The 17,512-nt window shown below is 46.8% G+C and overlaps 5 protein-coding genes across 5 annotated transcripts; 3 read left to right on the top strand and 2 right to left on the bottom strand.

The window, feature by feature from the left end:
• Positions 1-44: 44 nt before the first annotated feature.
• LOC104057278 (histone H1.01) lies at positions 45-881 on the top strand. Its single transcript, XM_054072412.1, has one exon. It carries the CDS (start codon positions 90-92, stop codon positions 750-752), a length of 663 nt encoding a protein of 220 aa, XP_053928387.1. The 5' UTR covers positions 45-89; the 3' UTR covers positions 753-881.
• Positions 882-1,032: 151 nt separating this feature from the next.
• On the bottom strand, positions 1,033-2,171 carry LOC104057271 (histone H2A-IV). The gene has a single exon (XM_054073810.1). The coding sequence runs from the start codon at positions 2,155-2,157 to the stop codon at positions 1,768-1,770; it is 390 nt and encodes a 129-aa protein (XP_053929785.1). The 5' UTR covers positions 2,158-2,171; the 3' UTR covers positions 1,033-1,767.
• Positions 2,172-2,494: 323 nt separating this feature from the next.
• On the top strand, positions 2,495-5,896 carry LOC104057272 (histone H2B 1/2/3/4/6). Its single transcript, XM_054074604.1, has one exon. The coding sequence runs from the start codon at positions 2,502-2,504 to the stop codon at positions 2,880-2,882; it is 381 nt and encodes a 126-aa protein (XP_053930579.1). The 5' UTR covers positions 2,495-2,501; the 3' UTR covers positions 2,883-5,896.
• A 3,135-nt stretch (positions 5,897-9,031) lies between these two features.
• Positions 9,032-10,395, bottom strand: LOC104057279 (histone H2A-like). The gene has a single exon (XM_054074045.1). It carries the CDS (start codon positions 10,331-10,333, stop codon positions 9,944-9,946), a length of 390 nt encoding a protein of 129 aa, XP_053930020.1. The 5' UTR covers positions 10,334-10,395; the 3' UTR covers positions 9,032-9,943.
• Positions 10,396-10,654: 259 nt separating this feature from the next.
• LOC128853196 (histone H2B 1/2/3/4/6-like) lies at positions 10,655-12,356 on the top strand. The gene has a single exon (XM_054075900.1). It carries the CDS (start codon positions 10,678-10,680, stop codon positions 11,056-11,058), a length of 381 nt encoding a protein of 126 aa, XP_053931875.1. The 5' UTR covers positions 10,655-10,677; the 3' UTR covers positions 11,059-12,356.
• The last annotated feature ends 5,156 nt before the right edge of the window (positions 12,357-17,512 follow it).

Here is a 17,512-nt window from a genome sequence, read left to right as displayed (position 1 = left end):
ATCACCGCGCGGCTCCTCTCTAAAAATACGAGCATCTGACCCGCGCCAGCCCAATTGTGTTCGCCTGCTCCGCAGAGGACGCCGCCGCGATGTCCGAGACCGCTCCCGCCGCCGCCCCCGATGCGCCCGCACCGGCCGCCAAGGCCGCCGCCAAGAAGCCGAAGAAGGCGGCGGGCGGCTCCAAAGCCCGCAAGCCCGCCGGCCCCAGCGTCACCGAGCTGATCACCAAGGCCGTGTCCGCCTCCAAGGAGCGCAAGGGGCTCTCCCTCGCCGCGCTCAAGAAGGCGCTGGCCGCCGGCGGCTACGATGTGGAGAAGAACAACAGCCGCATCAAGCTGGGGCTCAAGAGCCTCGTCAGCAAGGGCACCCTGGTGCAGACCAAGGGCACCGGCGCCTCCGGCTCTTTCCGCCTCAACAAGAAGCCCGGCGAAGTGAAGGAAAAGGCTCCCAAGAAGCGCACGGCCGCGGCCAAGCCCAAGAAGCCGGCGGCTAAGAAGCCCGCCAGTGCCGCTAAGAAGCCCAAGAAGGCTGCGCCGGTGAAGAAGAGCCCCAAGAAAGCCAAGAAGCCGGCGGCCGCTGCGACCAAGAAAGCGGCTAAGAGCCCCAAGAAAGCCGCCAAGACGGGCCGCCCCAAGAAGGCAGCAGCCAAGAGCCCGGCCAAGGCGAAGGCGGTGAAGCCCAAAGCAGCAAAGCCCAAGGCGGCCAAGCCCAAAGCAGCCAAGGCGAAGAAGGCGGCGCCTAAAAAGAAGTAAATTATACCGCGAGAGACCTGCTCTACATATTTTGTTATCCAACGGCTCTTTTAAGAGCCACCCACACTTTCCCTAAAGGAGCTGAGGCACCGAGGTCGTCAGTAACCTGCAGCAAGAATCCAGTAATTCGTAAGTCGTCAGAGGACAATTTTAATTTATTTTATCCCTACGATTACCGAAAGAAACGCTAACGAGCACGGTATAATGGGGCGGCTTTAGGGAAGTGCAGGCTTTTACATATTTTTGACGAGTAATTGGTTTGACTACCAGGAAACAATGTTTTATAGTCATAGTTTGATAAGAATCGGATGTATGTTTTTTTAAGACTATTTTGTAACGAAATTAATGCAGTGGACAGGCACGCTACTACTGAGCCATGTCTAATCTATTGTATTATCACTTTTAAGGGGAGTCCTTAAATGGTTTTGCCTATCTGGGGGGAGGACAGGAGGATTTCTTTACGGAACCGAGAATAGCCCTGAGCATTCCCTTTCCTTTTGTTCCCGATGAGAAAGAAAAGAACCATTTAAGTATTGGAAAAGCCCGCCCTGACCAAGGATTGGCCAGCGGATAGCCCGGCCCGCTGCCCCTTCCCCCCCTTCGCCGAAGTCGATTACGCCTCGTATCTCTGGTGCCGTTTCAGCCACTCTCGGAGAAGAAAAACGCGGAAGAGGGGGGAGGGGGAGGGACAGGAGCTCTCGCCGAAATACACTGTTCCCGTGTTCTCTGGGTAACGAGATGAACGGAAAATACCCCATCCCATGAAGAAGGTGCTTTGGGAGGACGTTTCGGCACGACTTTGTGTTAATGAAAACATGGAAAGCGTTGCTACTATCACCAAGCCAAAAAATACTGTTAATAAACATGGAGAAAATGAGACCAAATGTGGGTTGAGTAATTCATATAAACCGGCATAACTATAGTATGGATATCTGAGCTCTCTTATGATTTTGTGGGTGGCTCTGAAAAGAGCCTTTGGATTGTTTTCTCCAGAACCAACGTGTCGTGTCGCTTTTCACTTGGCTTTAGCCTTGTGGCTGTCGGTCTTCTTGGGCAGCAGCACGGCCTGGATGTTGGGCAGCACCCCGCCCTGCGCGATCGTCACCTTGCCCAGCAGCTTGTTGAGCTCCTCGTCGTTGCGGATGGCGAGCTGCAGGTGGCGGGGGATGATGCGCGTCTTCTTGTTGTCGCGGGCCGCGTTGCCCGCCAGCTCCAGGATCTCGGCCGTCAGGTACTCCAGCACGGCCGCCAGGTACACCGGGGCGCCGGCGCCCACCCGCTCCGCGTAGTTGCCCTTGCGCAGCAGCCGGTGCACGCGGCCCACGGGGAACTGCAGCCCGGCCCGCGACGAGCGCGACTTGGCCTTGGCCCGCGCCTTCCCGCCCTGCTTCCCGCGGCCGGACATCCTTCCTTGCTCACTTGCTTCTAGAAGCGACAAGCAGCAACACAGAGCAACCAGACAGAACTCCTCTGGCTATAGCCGCGCTTTCCCACCTCGCCCCTTCGCTGATAGGCTGAGAAGTAGGTCTCCTCTGGGCAGCCAATCAGAAGAAGAATCGAATTCTGACCAATAGAAAGCAGGAATGGGGTGTTTTGACGCGTCGTTATGTTTCGTCCAATGAAATTGCGCACATGGAATGCTGCTAGTTTGCATATGGGACCTATAAGTACGTGCCAAGCAGCCACTTCGCCGCAGATCGTTTTTCTCTGGCTACTGTTCGGGTTTGTGAGAGACGTGCGTTTGCTGCGATGCCTGAGCCGGCCAAGTCCGCTCCCGCGCCCAAGAAGGGCTCCAAGAAGGCAGTGACCAAGACGCAGAAGAAAGGCGACAAGAAGCGCAAGAGGAGCCGCAAGGAGAGCTACTCCATTTACGTGTACAAGGTGCTGAAGCAGGTGCACCCCGACACGGGCATCTCGTCCAAGGCCATGGGCATCATGAACTCCTTCGTCAATGACATCTTCGAGCGCATCGCCGGCGAGGCGTCGCGCCTGGCGCACTACAACAAGCGCTCCACCATCACCTCGCGGGAGATCCAGACGGCCGTGCGGCTGCTGCTGCCCGGCGAGCTGGCCAAGCACGCTGTCTCCGAGGGCACCAAGGCTGTCACCAAGTACACCAGCTCCAAGTAGATCCCTGTTTTAAAGAACCGTTTAACCCAAAGGCTCTTTTAAGAGCCACCCACCTTTTCGATAAAAGGGCTGTACAATCAATTCGATTCATTAGTGTGGGTTGTAGATTTACAGTTAACTTTCATAAGTCCTACTATTTTTATAAAATAGTCTCTTTTTCTGTGTCGGGCAATACAGAGTTAATCTGGGCACAAATTGCATGTTGCAGTGGCGGTTTTGTATTACATTTTCTTACTAGGAAATACTGTTTCCTTAATTTATAGTTTTATTGTGCTTTTATTTTAAGGTTATGCTAGCACAATATTTCTTGTGCAATATGTCTGTATTGATTTTAAGTATATTCCTGTTTTATGCATTTTAATATGAAGGAAAACCTATGTGTTCTGTAGCTTTCCAATCTGGAAAGAGTCAAAATGATTACTAACAGAAATTTGTCTATGCACATCTTTGTAACTGCTTTAACAACATCGCCCACATGATGGTGCTCATGCGCCTCTCTTTAGCGAAAGTAAGAGGTGCCTACAGTGCACTTTACTGTAAAAGAATTTACATGGTACCAAGTGTATTTATCTTAATAAGGTCTTACCAATAGATCAATGATTAATACAGCACTGAAGTCCTTTCTAAAAGTTATTTATCTTCAGCAATTTTCTTAGTAATTATACCATGCATGTGATTTTTGCAGGAACTAAGAACACAAAGTGAAGATGAAGTATTTCATACCTACCTGACCTTTCCTATTGTTATATGTCATTGATTTCATTCAAACTGTAAACAACTTAGAAACTAGCCACTGTGTCCTCCCTTCATACATTATCGGAGAGGTTATAATATAACTACTAATGGGCCCTAAAGCCTTTCAGCTGCAAACCATATCTTTTTCTGAATCATTTCATTGCATTTTGGGGTAATTAGACACTGCTGTAGGTGCAGATCAAAGACATTATCACTTTCACTCAAATGGGATCTAGATAATCCTAAATTCCAAGCATGTTTTGTGGAAATGTGAACACACGCAGTCCATACAGGGACCACAGAATCACAAAAGTCAGCCTTGCCAGTGTTGACCACGTATTGTTTGGTGGCGTAGGTAGAGACAGACATTAGGTCCTTTAAATTGGCCACTGACTTCAGTTACTTTCAGCATGAAGGTTGATGGAGACCTGTTAGGTTGGATTTCAGTTACCTACTGGTAGGAGGAATCCTCCATACTTGGCTCTCCAGCAGCTTCAAATAGAGTTTAGAGATGAAACCTCCTTATGGCAAACCCTAAAGAAGAGTTTGCATATTCTGGGCCTTACTGTGTATCTGTTACTTTAAAAAGATTAAGAAACAATGGCATATTGGAATAGACTGCCTAAGGAAGTGGTGGAGTCTCCTTCCCTGGAGGTGTGCAAAGGTGTTCATCTAGTTCTGGTTGGTGGTCTCTTGATTTGTTATTGATTTTCTTGGTCATTGGGCTGGCCTTCTTGCAAAGTTACCTTATCCTCTTAGAACTGTTTCCTTGGTCCTTATCATCTGTTTTCAGCTAGTTCCATGTTTGCAGCACTAGTTCTATTAAAAAGAGTGCTTTCTGTCATGTCTTGCACCCTGAGGCTTCAACTGCCTTATCTTCTAGTGCTAATGCAAAACTACTAATCCTATCAATTCTCAATACTTTAAACAGGTGCTTTGTGATGTATTTTTATTTACACTCCATGTCTGTCCTCAAAATACCTCTTCATTCACAGCAACTAAGATAGGGTTTATTTATTTTTGGTTATATAAACATTTTTTTTTAAAAATACTTTGTCTGAATCAATAATCTTTTGCATATCAAATTATAAGAGTTACATTACAGTTTACTCCTGTAGTGAATAACCAGCCATAAAAAAATACTTAAGAACAATTTTGTAACAAACAGTTACAAAAAAAATCCCCTATCTCATTTTTAATACAATAATAAAGTTAGCATTCCTGGAAAGGCTTATATCTTCCCTAGATTGGCCTACTTACAGTACAATTTATGTTTATTAATCATCATGTTTGTAAAAAATGTGATTTGCTTTTCCTGCAGAATTGAAATACACCATCTGGGCAAACAAATAACTGCATTGTCTACTTAACTGACCTATCAGTGAATCAGAAACCAGAAACAGATGCCATGCACCTGATCAAAAAACCTCAACAAGCCGTATACTGACTATATTAATTTTATATCACTTCATGGTGTTTTTTTTAATGAAGGAAATCAATACTCATCTACTTATGAAACCAAATTGTTATCCCTAATGGCCAGAGGTTATAATTACTCAACAAAGAAAACAGAATATGGCTATGTTAGCTTACCAGAAACTTTATTTTCCAATTTTAATAGAAAAGAATATACTTCAAAATAATTAGCTTTGAGGGGGAAAGTATTACATGCAATTATGGAAAAAGATTTGGTTTTATATATACCTTGCTGTGATGCTTTTGGCCATTAATGAACATGTACCAGGTTCAGATTTTAAAGGAAAAAATCTAATCCTTGGGCTCCAAAAACGTGGTCTCAGGGTTGTGCTGTACTACAGCACAATACAGCTCAAGACATGCTACAAATCTTACTGGAGAAGAGGGCTGGAAGTTCAGGGGAATGCAGCTGGGAACACCCCTTCTCCCTTCCCAGCTCACATACCTACAAGGAAGGAAGAAGACTCATTAGAAAGAGCAGGAACAGCTCTTTCCTCTAGAACTGGGGGCACAGAACCAGATGCCTGTGTAGTTTGAAAGAGGTTTTTAGGTTTTGGGTGGAGTTTCTTTGATGGCTGAAAAAAATTGTGTTTGACTGCCAGTCCTGATGGAGAGGTTGCTTCAAACACATTCCTTGTCAAAAATGATACCAAGTATCAATTGCAAGTTTATTCCATTCATTTTTTAACACAGGAAACTTCAGGAAGAAATTTTGGACATATTCACATTTTTAAACTAGTAAATAAGTAGTTTATGCCTAAAAGGAGTAACAAGACAGCTTGGAATTTTCACTACTGGTAAAATCCACAGTTTTTTTTTTTTTTTTTTTTTTTTTTTTACCTGTAGGCCTACTTACATTCCAAGCAGATTTTGTTCTTGAAAGGGTCAAGGGAAAATGGAAGAAATAATTCCCAAAATAAGAGGACACATTGAGAGTTATGGGCTCTTCATAAAATCTGGGCTTCAGACAGAGTAAGGAATCTTGGACTACCTTTGTGCAGCATCCAAGCTAGGAAGAAATACATCTCTTGAATGCATCACCCTTTCTTTTTGTAACAGGTAGCAGCTACTGCAACATTAAACAACCCGAACACTCCACATTACAAAGTCTTAAAAGTTGGGGGGTTTGCCTTGTGCACCTGAGACACAACAAGATTAGTATCTTAAACCATCCCGCTTAGAAAAAGAGGACCAGAATTATCCTAGGAGTGACATAGCCCCAGTCTTTCCACACGTGGAAATATATCTTTAAGTAGGTCTGCCTTGTGCTCCAAGCCCAGCAGACTGGGCTGACCGCATCACAGGCAAATCTGGGTGACTGGACTCAACTGAGCTGTCTTAGGAAGTCCAGACAATGTCTGAATCGGTTCCACTCGCTATATGCAGGGGCTTTTAAACTCTGCCTTTTGAAATCGGTGGTAAAAATCCCAGGAAATAAGTGAAATGGTCCCATGGGTGTTAAGGCTTGTTTAGCTCCCAGAGTTTTTGCCTTAACCGATACTTTCATGTCACCAAACCTCATGGGGTGCATATGTGTTGTACTTCAGACTTACCGGCAGCAGCTTCTAATTATGCATTCGCTGATGGACAATAATCAAACAGCGAAGGAGTTTTTCTAAAACTTTGATAAAGACAATCAGAGTGATTAGCGCTTTTCATAAAACCATGATGGAAGATTCATTTTTATAGCGTTTTACCTCTGAAAAGAAATTGGCATGAAAGACTATTTCTTAGCAAGACATGACAAAGCATATAAACAACAGCGGGCATCGGGAAGCTTCTGAAGAAGCTTCAGGGGTTTATTTACAACATTTATTTAGGCTAAATAATGTGACTTCGCTGCTTACCCTACAGGTTTATTTCTTGGCAATGGAAGAGTTGAAAATACGTTCATTGGTGAAAAAGTGAAAAGGAAACAGCTTGGTTTCGGACTTAAAAATAGGGAACGCTCCTCTGCCCTTCCCGGAGATACCTGATCCCTTTCTTTGCCTCCTCTTCGCTGTTCCCAGGCGCCTTTCGCCGTGCAGCGGGTAGGAAGACGCCGCAGAGCAGCTTAGCGAGCCCAGCCTCCAACTCCCGCTAAGCCCCATACCCTCTGTCTCGTCCTTCTCTGTCCAGCCTGGCCTCCTTTCCTGATTCTGCTCTCCCATTACCTCGTAGCTACACTGCACACTCTCCTTCGACTCGTCTGTAATGGACCTAGGCTCCCTCTTCCCCTGGAGGCGGATCAGTCCTTAAATCCCCGTCTGTGGCACTGGCGCGCGGAACAGGAAAACCTCCTCTTGCCACTGCTGGGCCGATAAACCCGGAGGGTTTCGTCGTCGCTGGAGAAACGAGGGGTCCTGGCGGGGACTGTGCTCCGTTCTCCACCACCGACTTCATTTACACAGCGAAGAGATAACCCGTCTTCAACCCGAGTTCTCTTCCGTTAACCCCCAATTAAGCTCGTGGGATTAAATGGCACAGTAAAGAAAATACTGCTTAGTAGCTATTAAAAGCCCTTTGAGTGTTTTGGGTTTGTTTGTTTGTTTTTCTGCTTCCCTCAAGGAATAGAAAGCACGAGGAAGAAAGTAACAAATGTATACATGACCAATCCTGTAAATGCAAGCCAGCTCTTCGATCCGCATGCCATTGGGCGGTCCGCCTTTCGAAACAGCTCACGTTCTCCTTTCCTCAAGCCCTATGAACTAAGAGGGGTGTGCGGTGGCAGCTGCTGACCTGTGTTGGAACCCGACTCGCCAAGGAAAGGGAGAGCAATTCACTGCTTTTTTTCTAGGCCGCCCGCAGAGCCGCCTCCTCGGAGTTGCTAAGTGGTCCCATTCACATGGACTGGGGAAGGCATTTGTTTTTGTCCTTTGATCAAAGGTGTTTTCACCTTCCTTTCCCTTTCTGCTGTTGAAAAACCGGTTTAAAGAAATAGCTGGGAATCCGTCTGTGCCTACAGAAGAAGACTACACGCTTCCACACTCGCCTTGTTACGATACGTATTTAACAAATTGTTTATTTGGGGTTTTTAGATCCAATCTGCTCGCTCACCCCAGAAATCATATCTATGAAGAATCTTCACAAAATGTCTAACTCTACAATATACATTTGAGGCCTTGTGGCCCTTCACCGTTTAGACTTTACATAGCTTTATCGGGTTTTTAAGGTTTTGTTTCGCAGATATTTGATTTGAAACTAGAGCTGCATAATGCACAAATGCATTCTGCAACAGGGAAATAAGAATAACTACAAGAATAAGAACTAATACTCTATGTTCTATACTGTTGCTTCTGCACTGCTGGTACTATAGCGTTCTTTTATAAGGGTAAGAAATCCTAAAGATTGCCTTCTTTAAAGTTTCTACAGTCTTAAAACTGGTATTTAAATCCTTTCACACAATGCCGAGATGATGCATACATACCCAGGGACGTTCATAGGACTGTTCCACAGCTTCACTGCAATCCCCTGTAGTTCGATACACAGCTGACTGTTGTATAATGTGGAAGAAACAGACACAGAGGAGAAGTGGAGACTTCCCTCCCCTGTAGATGTGTGAACTTATTACTGACTCAGTTTAAGGAAAACTTAGCTCAGTGAACATCAGGTCCACAGATGTTAACTTACATTTCTCTTTTCTCTGTGCTGCAGGACAGAGGCAGGAAAAACTGCGAGCATGTTGAAAACTACTTCTGTTGCTCCAGTGCCACCGAGTTGTGTGCCCCTCCAAAGAGCACAAAAAAAAGAGAGGTCCATGAAAGTCAAGGGCCTGGGGGGCTCCGCAGCCAAGAGCCTGTACAAGACAGTAAGGTTAAAAAAGCAGAGGAGCCTGGCTAAAGCCGAAAGGAAATCAGAATCAAGCAAGGCAGCACAAAACCAGAGAAACTTTAAAATAACACTGTGCCCTGTTGGAATGGCAGCAGCTCTTCTAAGAGCCACTCGCATTCTAGAGTGCTAGAAAAACGAAGTTAAAAGCAGCAGCCCTCAGCGTAGTGGTATGTCCGATCAAGCACGCTGCCGAGAACCTACGTAACCTTCCCGTGCCTGAAATACTTTCCTAGTGCTCTACAGAGTTAATTCTGCGAGAAAAAGCCATCGGGACTCCCTCGTATGAAAGCGTTAAAAAGCAGCGGAAAAAGGAAATCAAGAAGGAGCCCGAGGCGGGGATCGGAACATCCATCCTGTTGCGAAAGAATATGTTCAGGCTCCCTGCCAGGACCGCGTGACTTCTCTAGGGCTTGTTTGTTTGTTTTAAGACTGTGCTTTACCCACACTCCTCCCCCAGAGTCTGGAAACTCTGCACTGCCCCGAGTTGCAACAACGGTCGGTTACTCTTTGATACTCCACGGTGGGACAGAAGTTAACCTGGATTGATACAAAGACTTCGTTTTGTATCAAGCTCTAATAAATATACCAGAGTACTTAAAGCAAAGTAAGACTTCACCTACTGGGGCGTAGAATGTTTATTCTAACACCATATAAAAATATAGCCGCCACCACTGATGTTAAAAGTTGGCTCACTCAAATTATATTTTATTAAAAATAAAAGAGCAAAAAATTCTAAAGAAAAAAAGATAAGCAGTTAAGTTGAATACCTTGTTAGACAAGAGTTTGGTTTTTTTTAAAAAAAAAAGGAACTAAAAATTAGTAATAATAAAAATTTCTAGAAAAAAAAACAAAACCAAAACACTTACACAGGCAGGAACACAAAAGCAAAATTAAATCAAACAATAAAGAGAAAACAGCTAATATTTCTGCCTGGGTTCAGAAGTGAAACTGCAGTGACTCAACTCTTTATGATGGTTGTGGGTGGCTCTGAAAAGAGCCTTTTGTTGTCTGTTTTGTTTTCTGATTAATCTAAAATGTCTTCACTTAGTCTTAGCCTTGTGGCTGTCGGTCTTCTTGGGCAGCAGCACGGCCTGGATGTTGGGCAGCACCCCGCCCTGCGCGATCGTCACCTTGCCCAGCAGTTTGTTGAGCTCCTCGTCGTTGCGGATGGCGAGCTGCAGGTGGCGGGGGATGATGCGCGTCTTCTTGTTGTCGCGCGCCGCGTTGCCCGCCAGCTCCAGGATCTCGGCCGTCAGGTACTCCAGCACGGCCGCCAGGTACACCGGGGCGCCGGCGCCCACCCGCTCCGCGTAGTTGCCCTTGCGCAGCAGCCGGTGCACGCGGCCCACGGGGAACTGCAGCCCGGCCCGCGACGAGCGCGACTTGGCCTTGGCCCGCGCCTTCCCGCCCTGCTTCCCGCGACCGGACATCACAGCCACTCAACACACACAGCAGCGCCACAAAAAGACCTGCTCCCCGCGGCCCCCGCCCGCCCCTTTATATAGAACTCGGGCGGAGCGGCGGCGCCTGCTGCGATTGGGTGGGAGGGAGACGGTCTCTCGGCAGCCAATGGGAACGCGAATCGAGAGGCGCCCAATGGCAGAGCTCGGGGCGTTGGGACGCCCTGAAGGACAACGTCCAACCAATCGCGGTGCGACGCTCTCGAGCCGCTGCTTTGTACAGCGCCGCTATATAAGGAGCTCTCGCAGGCGGCGCCGTTACCCGCTGTTGTCAGCGTTGTTAGTTGGTGAGTGAGAGACGTGCGTTTGCTGCGATGCCTGAGCCGGCCAAGTCCGCTCCTGCGCCCAAGAAGGGCTCCAAGAAGGCGGTGACCAAGACGCAGAAGAAAGGCGACAAGAAGCGCAAGAGGAGCCGTAAGGAGAGCTACTCCATCTACGTGTACAAGGTGCTGAAGCAGGTGCACCCCGACACGGGCATCTCGTCCAAGGCCATGGGCATCATGAACTCCTTCGTCAATGACATCTTCGAGCGCATCGCCGGCGAGGCCTCGCGCCTGGCACACTACAACAAGCGCTCCACCATCACCTCGCGGGAGATCCAGACGGCCGTGCGGCTGCTGCTGCCCGGCGAGCTGGCCAAGCACGCTGTCTCCGAGGGCACCAAGGCTGTCACCAAGTACACCAGCTCCAAGTAGATCCCTGTTTTAAAGACCGTTTAACCCAAAGGCTCTTTTAAGAGCCACCCATCTGTTCAGTAAAAGGGCTATAATTGCTGTATTTGATCTTAGTTTTACCGGTGTTACGTTCCCTGATTACTGTAACGACAAATGTTCAGTACCAGTGATCTAAAAGCCCCTGCGTACCTTACTATAAAGAACACAATCCCAGTCCCTGGGCCATAATTCATGTGGTCTAAAAGGCTTACTTTTTATGTCTTTCTGTGCCCTGCTGAACCCAGCCATTACCCTTCAGTTTTCTTCACGCTGCTTATGCATGTATGTGTGTGTTGTTGGGCTGAGAGCTTAGTATGTGTTTTGGGATATAAGGGTAATATGGTTTGAGGGGCTCAGAGCGATGTGTTTCAGTGGGTGCAGCGTGAAGGGACTGTCGCACGCAGGGAATCATGCGCTTCGCAGGGCACTGAGTGTTGTGTGTGCCTGTCGATGCAAAGCGATGTGTGGGTAGGGGAAGACGGCAGCGATGTTTGCCAGTCGACCAGATCGATGTTCGTGTGGTTGAGCTCAGAGTATAGTGTCTGTTGGGGAGAGCAGTGCTCTGTGTGCTCCGGGAGGTACGGAGCGCTGTGTGTGACGGGGCATAAGGGTGATATAGTTTTGTGGCACAGAGCGATGTGTTTCGGGGGGCGGGGGAACACGCAGAGAGACGCGTGTTTCGGGGATCGCAGAGCGATGGCTGTGTCCATCGGGGAGCAGAGGGTCGTTTGTGTCCTTAAGATCATCGCGTAGCTGGTGTTAGAGGGCGCTCAGCAATGTCTACATGTCATTGAGGCACAAAGTGACGCGTATCGGGGCCGCGGGGAGGGAGGAGGTGAAAGATAAGGGAAGCGATGGGACCATCGTACTCAGGGCGATGTGTAAGCGGAGCGCAGCGCTGTGCAGTCAGGGGGCGCAGAGCGTCTTTGGGGAGACGAGCGATGTGTGTGTCAGTCGGTTCAGAGCGATGGAAGTGTCGTTGGTATCAGGGCGTAGCGTCTGTTGCGGCGAGCAGAGCACTGTATGTGTCGGGGCATAGGAATAATGTGTTTGGGGGGGGCGCAGAGCAATCTGTTTCAGTTAGGGACACGCAGAGATACGTGTTTCGGGGGGACACAGAGCGATAGCTGTGTCCCTCGGACAGCAGACCGATGTGTGTTGTTGGGATCACAGAGCAGAGTATGTTGGGCGAGCCGAGCTCTGCATGCTTCAATCGGGGGCAGGACGGTGGGGACAAGGGGACGAGAGCGATGTGCCCGTCATCGCTGCAAAGACGTATGCGCGACACTCTCTGCGTCCTTGGGGAGCAAAGCGGTATTTGTTCCGTGTGGCTCAGAGAGGTGCCAGTATCGCGGGGCCCTGAACGAGTGTAGAGCGATGAGCCGGTGCAAAATGATGGCAGTGTCTTCGGAGAGCAGAGCGATGAGTCTGCCCGTCGGTGCAGAGCGATGTTCATAGCCACGGCTCGTTCCTCTCTGGCCACAGCGCCGCGTCCCACCACGCTCTGCTCCCGGCTCCTCTCGCGCCGTCTCTTCCTCCCAGGTACTGCACCCCACCTTGCCTGTCCTTTCCAGGAAGGACCGGCGTGGGACCGCCAGCAATCCTGGTCTGCTTCTCCTCTCGGTACCGAGGCTCTGTCTTGGCTGGGTTTTGAGGGAAAACCGATTGTACATGCAAGTTTTCTAAGTGTGGGAACTGCTGAAGTAAAATCCATTTTTTTATCCCGTATGGAAGTATTGGATCCTCCCCAGAACTCCCACCCCGCAATTTGCTCATGCCCAAACCTGTGGCGGAGCTCATTCATACGGGAAACGGCCATGAACGGAGAAATTGGAGAGGAGAGGCTGCAGCAGAGCGGGCTCAGGGCTGAGTCGTAGTAGGGCTCTGGCTGGCATCCTGCTTACATAGCGCTGGTTCCTCCTCCCCCCTCGCTTCTTTCATCAGTAGCACGCACTCACGTGCACAGGTTTGGCAGGGAAGCTTAACTCAGAGCTACGCACCAGTTATCACTAACTGATTTTCTGTGTCATCCTTAGCTGTCCAAGAACATCTAGGAATAGTTAACAGCGGTGAGCAGTGGAATAGTTAACCACGGTGAGAATACCTTGGCTCGAAGAGGGTGTAAAGTTCCTCTTCTCAGTGATGTGATGAAGTGCCTTCTCTCCTTAAAATTGTGGCAACCATCACCGACATAAACAAAAAATATTTTGCCAAACCACTTAATACTTCCGCTTGCACACGAACTGTGCCCTTACAAAACCGCGTGGTTCCAGGATAGTTGTTTTTTTTTTTTTTTTTTTTTTCCTAGAGATGAAGTGAATCTAAGTTAAAACCCTCCTCTCTTTGGATTTTTGCAGACATGTCATCTCTCTGCCATTTATAGCCTGCTAAAGTTTTCTCCCTAGTAGACACTGTTGTGTATTACATATTGTCTGGGAAAGAAATGTAAGTGTCATGAAAAGAGATAGTGAGAAACAGCTCGAAATGGCATCAGAAGGCGCGGTTATTATTATTATTATTATTATTATTATTATTATTATTAGCCCGGAAGCCACAACAGTAAATAAACAAAAAAACACGAGCCCCGAAGTCAACTTGATGTCTTTCTAGACACGAACTAAATTATACGAAGAGCTAAAACGAGTAAACTGAACTCATTGCTCAGGATAGATCAATCAACCGGACATCAAAGGCAATGGGAACAATATAAGACAAAGAAAAAAAATTTGCACATCTGAAGGCAGGGGTTTTAGCACTCTCTTGTTCTCGTAAAGTACTGTGTTTCCCCTAGAAACAGCTCACAGAGATTTCGGCCGTCTGTCTCTCTCCTAACATTTTATTTGCTTTCAGATCTTATGGAAGAATTGATTTCCTGAACGCAGTCTGACATACGGAGGGAGAGTTCTGGGCGCCGGTTCCATGCTATGGAAAATCAGACCCTGAGCCGGCAATGCAAGGCAAAACTTATTTGTTCACCACTAACTGTGTACAGGTAGATTTCATTGCAATTCTGCTTGTACATGTGCATCTAATTGAACTCTTCCCTTAAGGAGGATATGCTTCTTGTTACTATGACTTTCTCCCTTCCCCTTTCCAGACTTGAAGGTGACCTGAGTATTTCTCAAGAACTTGCCCTCTACTTGTTGGTTTTTTAACCTCTTGATTTTTGGGCTGCATTAGGCTTAGGTTTTACCTTACACCATGCGCCTGTGCATCTCTGACTCCACTGGCTGCACTTTCCTGGCTTGACTCATCTCCGTGGACTTGCCCAATGATTCAGGGCTGTTGCTGTCCCTAGTCACTGCCACCATCACAAATGGATGCTGTGGGGCTGTGTCCTTGTTGGTGACAACATGGCCCTGGCTGCCCCATTGCCCCCTCAGCTCACCTGCCTTTATGGGGCAGCCCTCTCCTGCTTCTTCCCCACAAATTCTGTTGAACTTCTTTGTCTACCTAGGAGTGTATTTACTGCAGTTAGACTTAGGATAAAATCTCCTTTCGAATAGTCATCATTTGCACATCTGTCCCCATCTACTGTGTTAGTGATGGAAGTGTGGATATGAGAATCAAAGTAAAAGTTCAGCCACTTCCAAGCGGTTCATGAGACATCAGACTTCGTTGTTGATCCTGCACAGATTACTTTTTCTAGCTTCACATGCTATCACCTTGTCAGATACCTGATGCTCAGATAATATCAGGGCAGGCTCCCTTTGGGGGAGGCATGAAGATGACATGTTGCTGCCTTGGTGTGACACAGTTTAGTGTTGCATCTACTTCTATGACCATTGACTGCACAGTATCATAGTTGTTAATAATAGAGGCCATTGTTCTGTTCTGTCTTTTGTTCCTCTTTCTTTCTCCTGTCCTTCTTCCTATCCACCTCACCCATGTGAAATTGCCTCAGTTTCTTTACTCCCTTGTTCCGAGGAAGCTGCACACACCAGCACTCTCATTCACTCTTTTAGTGAAGAACCATGTCTTCCTTACAACGTACAAGCAATGCCTGTCATTACTGAATATGTAGCATCCACCTCTTCCCTGACCCATTAAGTGCCCTAATTCCTGATTTGTGGCATTGAATTGTGGTTTTGACCTGTAGCAACTCAGCCAAGGAATGTGCTGAACGTTGCTATGCTTAGCCTAGACAGACAGGAGAAGCTTGTGGTGCATATTCTTAAGCACCAGAGAAGACAGACTATTTCTTTATCCAGATGAACACAGAATAGCTACTACGCTCGCCATGTTGCTTCGATTGTCTGTGTGCAGTCAGGCAAAAAAAGACATGGACAAAGGAGAGAGCTAGTAGCATAGGTGGTATCATAATGCAAATGTCTAACATACTGAGGAGAGAAAGACATCCTAGGGAACCTGTGAATCAAAGCTGAGCTGCATTGACCACCTGCCTCAAGGGCCTGTATGTCCAAGTGATAACTGGCAGCATCCTGTAGGGAAGTGGATGCTGGTGGCGGCCACACAGTTTCCTCTGCAGTGATCATTAGTGATCATCTCATTCTGTGAATGAGATTCAGTTGTTCTTTGAATACTGGGCTGCATGCAGAGCAACCTTGTCAAGAAAGCTTCTAGAATAATCTGCAAGATCTCTAATACTTTTGTTTTGAGGAGAGGAAAGTAGGAAGCAGCAGTTAGGGACTGTAGTGAACAACCAAAGTGGTTTCTGGGAGCAAAAAGGCCACTGACTTCCTGGCTATCACCTGGAAGGACAGGAGCACAGGCTCCTCCTGAAATACATAGGTCTTCCCAACCACAAAATGTCTGGGAAGGAGCCGTGGGTATTGACTTTCCAGTGTCTTAGCTTTCTTCTCATCTCCCTTGCAATGCTCTGCTGCTCATCTATCATGGCCTATACGGAGGAATGGTAGCTTAAATGTCTTCTACATCCTGAAGTACTGCAACTCATTGCACTCACCCCATCTTTGGAGTATTGTGTTCCACTACTGTTCACAGGTCTTCTGAGCCAAGGTACCAGGAAGCTAGGGAGTGGCTCAGCCACTCAGTCTCTGCCTGCACTGCCTGCAGCTTGTAGGAGACTGTACAAGACAGTTCAGTTCTGCAACAAGGTGTACAGTTCCATCTTTGTCACTTCTTATTTCATTCTGACAAACAAACATATCCACAATGCTGCACGGGTAACACAGAAGTCAAAACTAAATTTTTGTTCTTAACATCTTGAAATGCAAATGAAAACTTGGCCATGTGGTGCAGCATCTTTGCTGAGGCTGTTTGTGGCATGGGCAGTCTAGGAAAGAGTGCTGCTTCCTTTCCCCGAGTAACCCACAGTGGGAAAGAGCTGCTGTTCCCCAATGCACAGGAGAGGCAACAGCAGTACAGACAAGCTGCATCTTGAGATTCCAGATGACATGCACAAAGTGTGCAGCAGCAAAGGAAATGTCACATTTGTGTAGCACTGGAATGTATTATTTCACATGTTCATGTTCCCCCTAAAAGATCTAAAACATTTGCCTGAGCAACTAGAAATATTCAAATGAGGGTACTCAGAGTTTCTGTTCTACACATCCTTCAGGTCTCCAGCTTATGCACACGTTTTCCAGACATGCTACATTTTACACAGCCCATGACTCTCCCAGGTTCTTAAAGGAATGGGTTAAGCAGAAAGGATGAATAGTGACTGGCTATTTTCTCTCTACCTGTGTTCGCATTCCCTGCTGGCAAAACTAGGCTTTTTTATTAAACCATCTATATAGACACAAAAATTAATCCAGTATAGTAACATTTTATGTATAGTTCATATTGAAACATCAAATGCTAAACAATAAACTTTATTATTGGACTGATTGATTGGTTGATCTGAGCTGATTCTTGGAATTAACTGAGTTTGGAAGTTATTGAAAACTACGCACTCTGGAATGATCAATGAGCTATTTCTCTCTTGCTTTGAACTAAAATAAGACTTAAAAAAAATTCCAAGTAGTTTTGCAAGGAGATCATTCAAGAAAAAAGAAGAAAGCTGTATCTATGGATTTCCTTGTAATAACTGAATTTTCTGCCTAACGCCTATCAAACCTCTGTCCAGGGATTTCTTGTTTTAAGAGATTACTGATCTGTCTGGGGGTGTTAAATCTATTTGAGAACAAAAACCTTTTGTCACGGGGAAGAGTCCTTTGCTGGAGACCAAACAGGATGCAGTCCTAACCCCTTCCCAACAGAGACATGAAGGTTTCTAACTCATATAACAATGTGTTATGATTTAGAACATCATGATAAATCAGTTTTTAAATGAAATCCATCATCTGTGGACAAAAGATATCTTCCAAATCATCCAAAATCTGCAGTTACACTGAAGATAGGTTTTAATTGCCTTGAGTGCCTCTGTGACTGAGTTTATGTTTCTTGTGTACCTGGAGCACCTGTAAGTTAGAATGGATTTAACAGAATCACACGTGTAAAGTATGACTGC

The sequence above is a fragment of the Cuculus canorus genome, chromosome 1 (assembly GCF_017976375.1).
Source record: "Cuculus canorus isolate bCucCan1 chromosome 1, bCucCan1.pri, whole genome shotgun sequence".
NCBI classification, from domain to species: domain Eukaryota; kingdom Metazoa; phylum Chordata; class Aves; order Cuculiformes; family Cuculidae; genus Cuculus; species Cuculus canorus.
This window is presented reverse-complemented; position numbering and strand designations above follow the sequence as displayed.

Coding starts and splice junctions, on each gene's coding strand:
- LOC104057271 (XM_054073810.1), bottom strand. CDS start 2,157: ATGTCCGGCCGCGGGAAGCAGGGCGGGAAGGCGCGGGCCAAGGCCAAG.
- LOC104057272 (XM_054074604.1), top strand. CDS start 2,502: ATGCCTGAGCCGGCCAAGTCCGCTCCCGCGCCCAAGAAGGGCTCCAAG.
- LOC104057278 (XM_054072412.1), top strand. CDS start 90: ATGTCCGAGACCGCTCCCGCCGCCGCCCCCGATGCGCCCGCACCGGCC.
- LOC128853196 (XM_054075900.1), top strand. CDS start 10,678: ATGCCTGAGCCGGCCAAGTCCGCTCCTGCGCCCAAGAAGGGCTCCAAG.
- LOC104057279 (XM_054074045.1), bottom strand. CDS start 10,333: ATGTCCGGTCGCGGGAAGCAGGGCGGGAAGGCGCGGGCCAAGGCCAAG.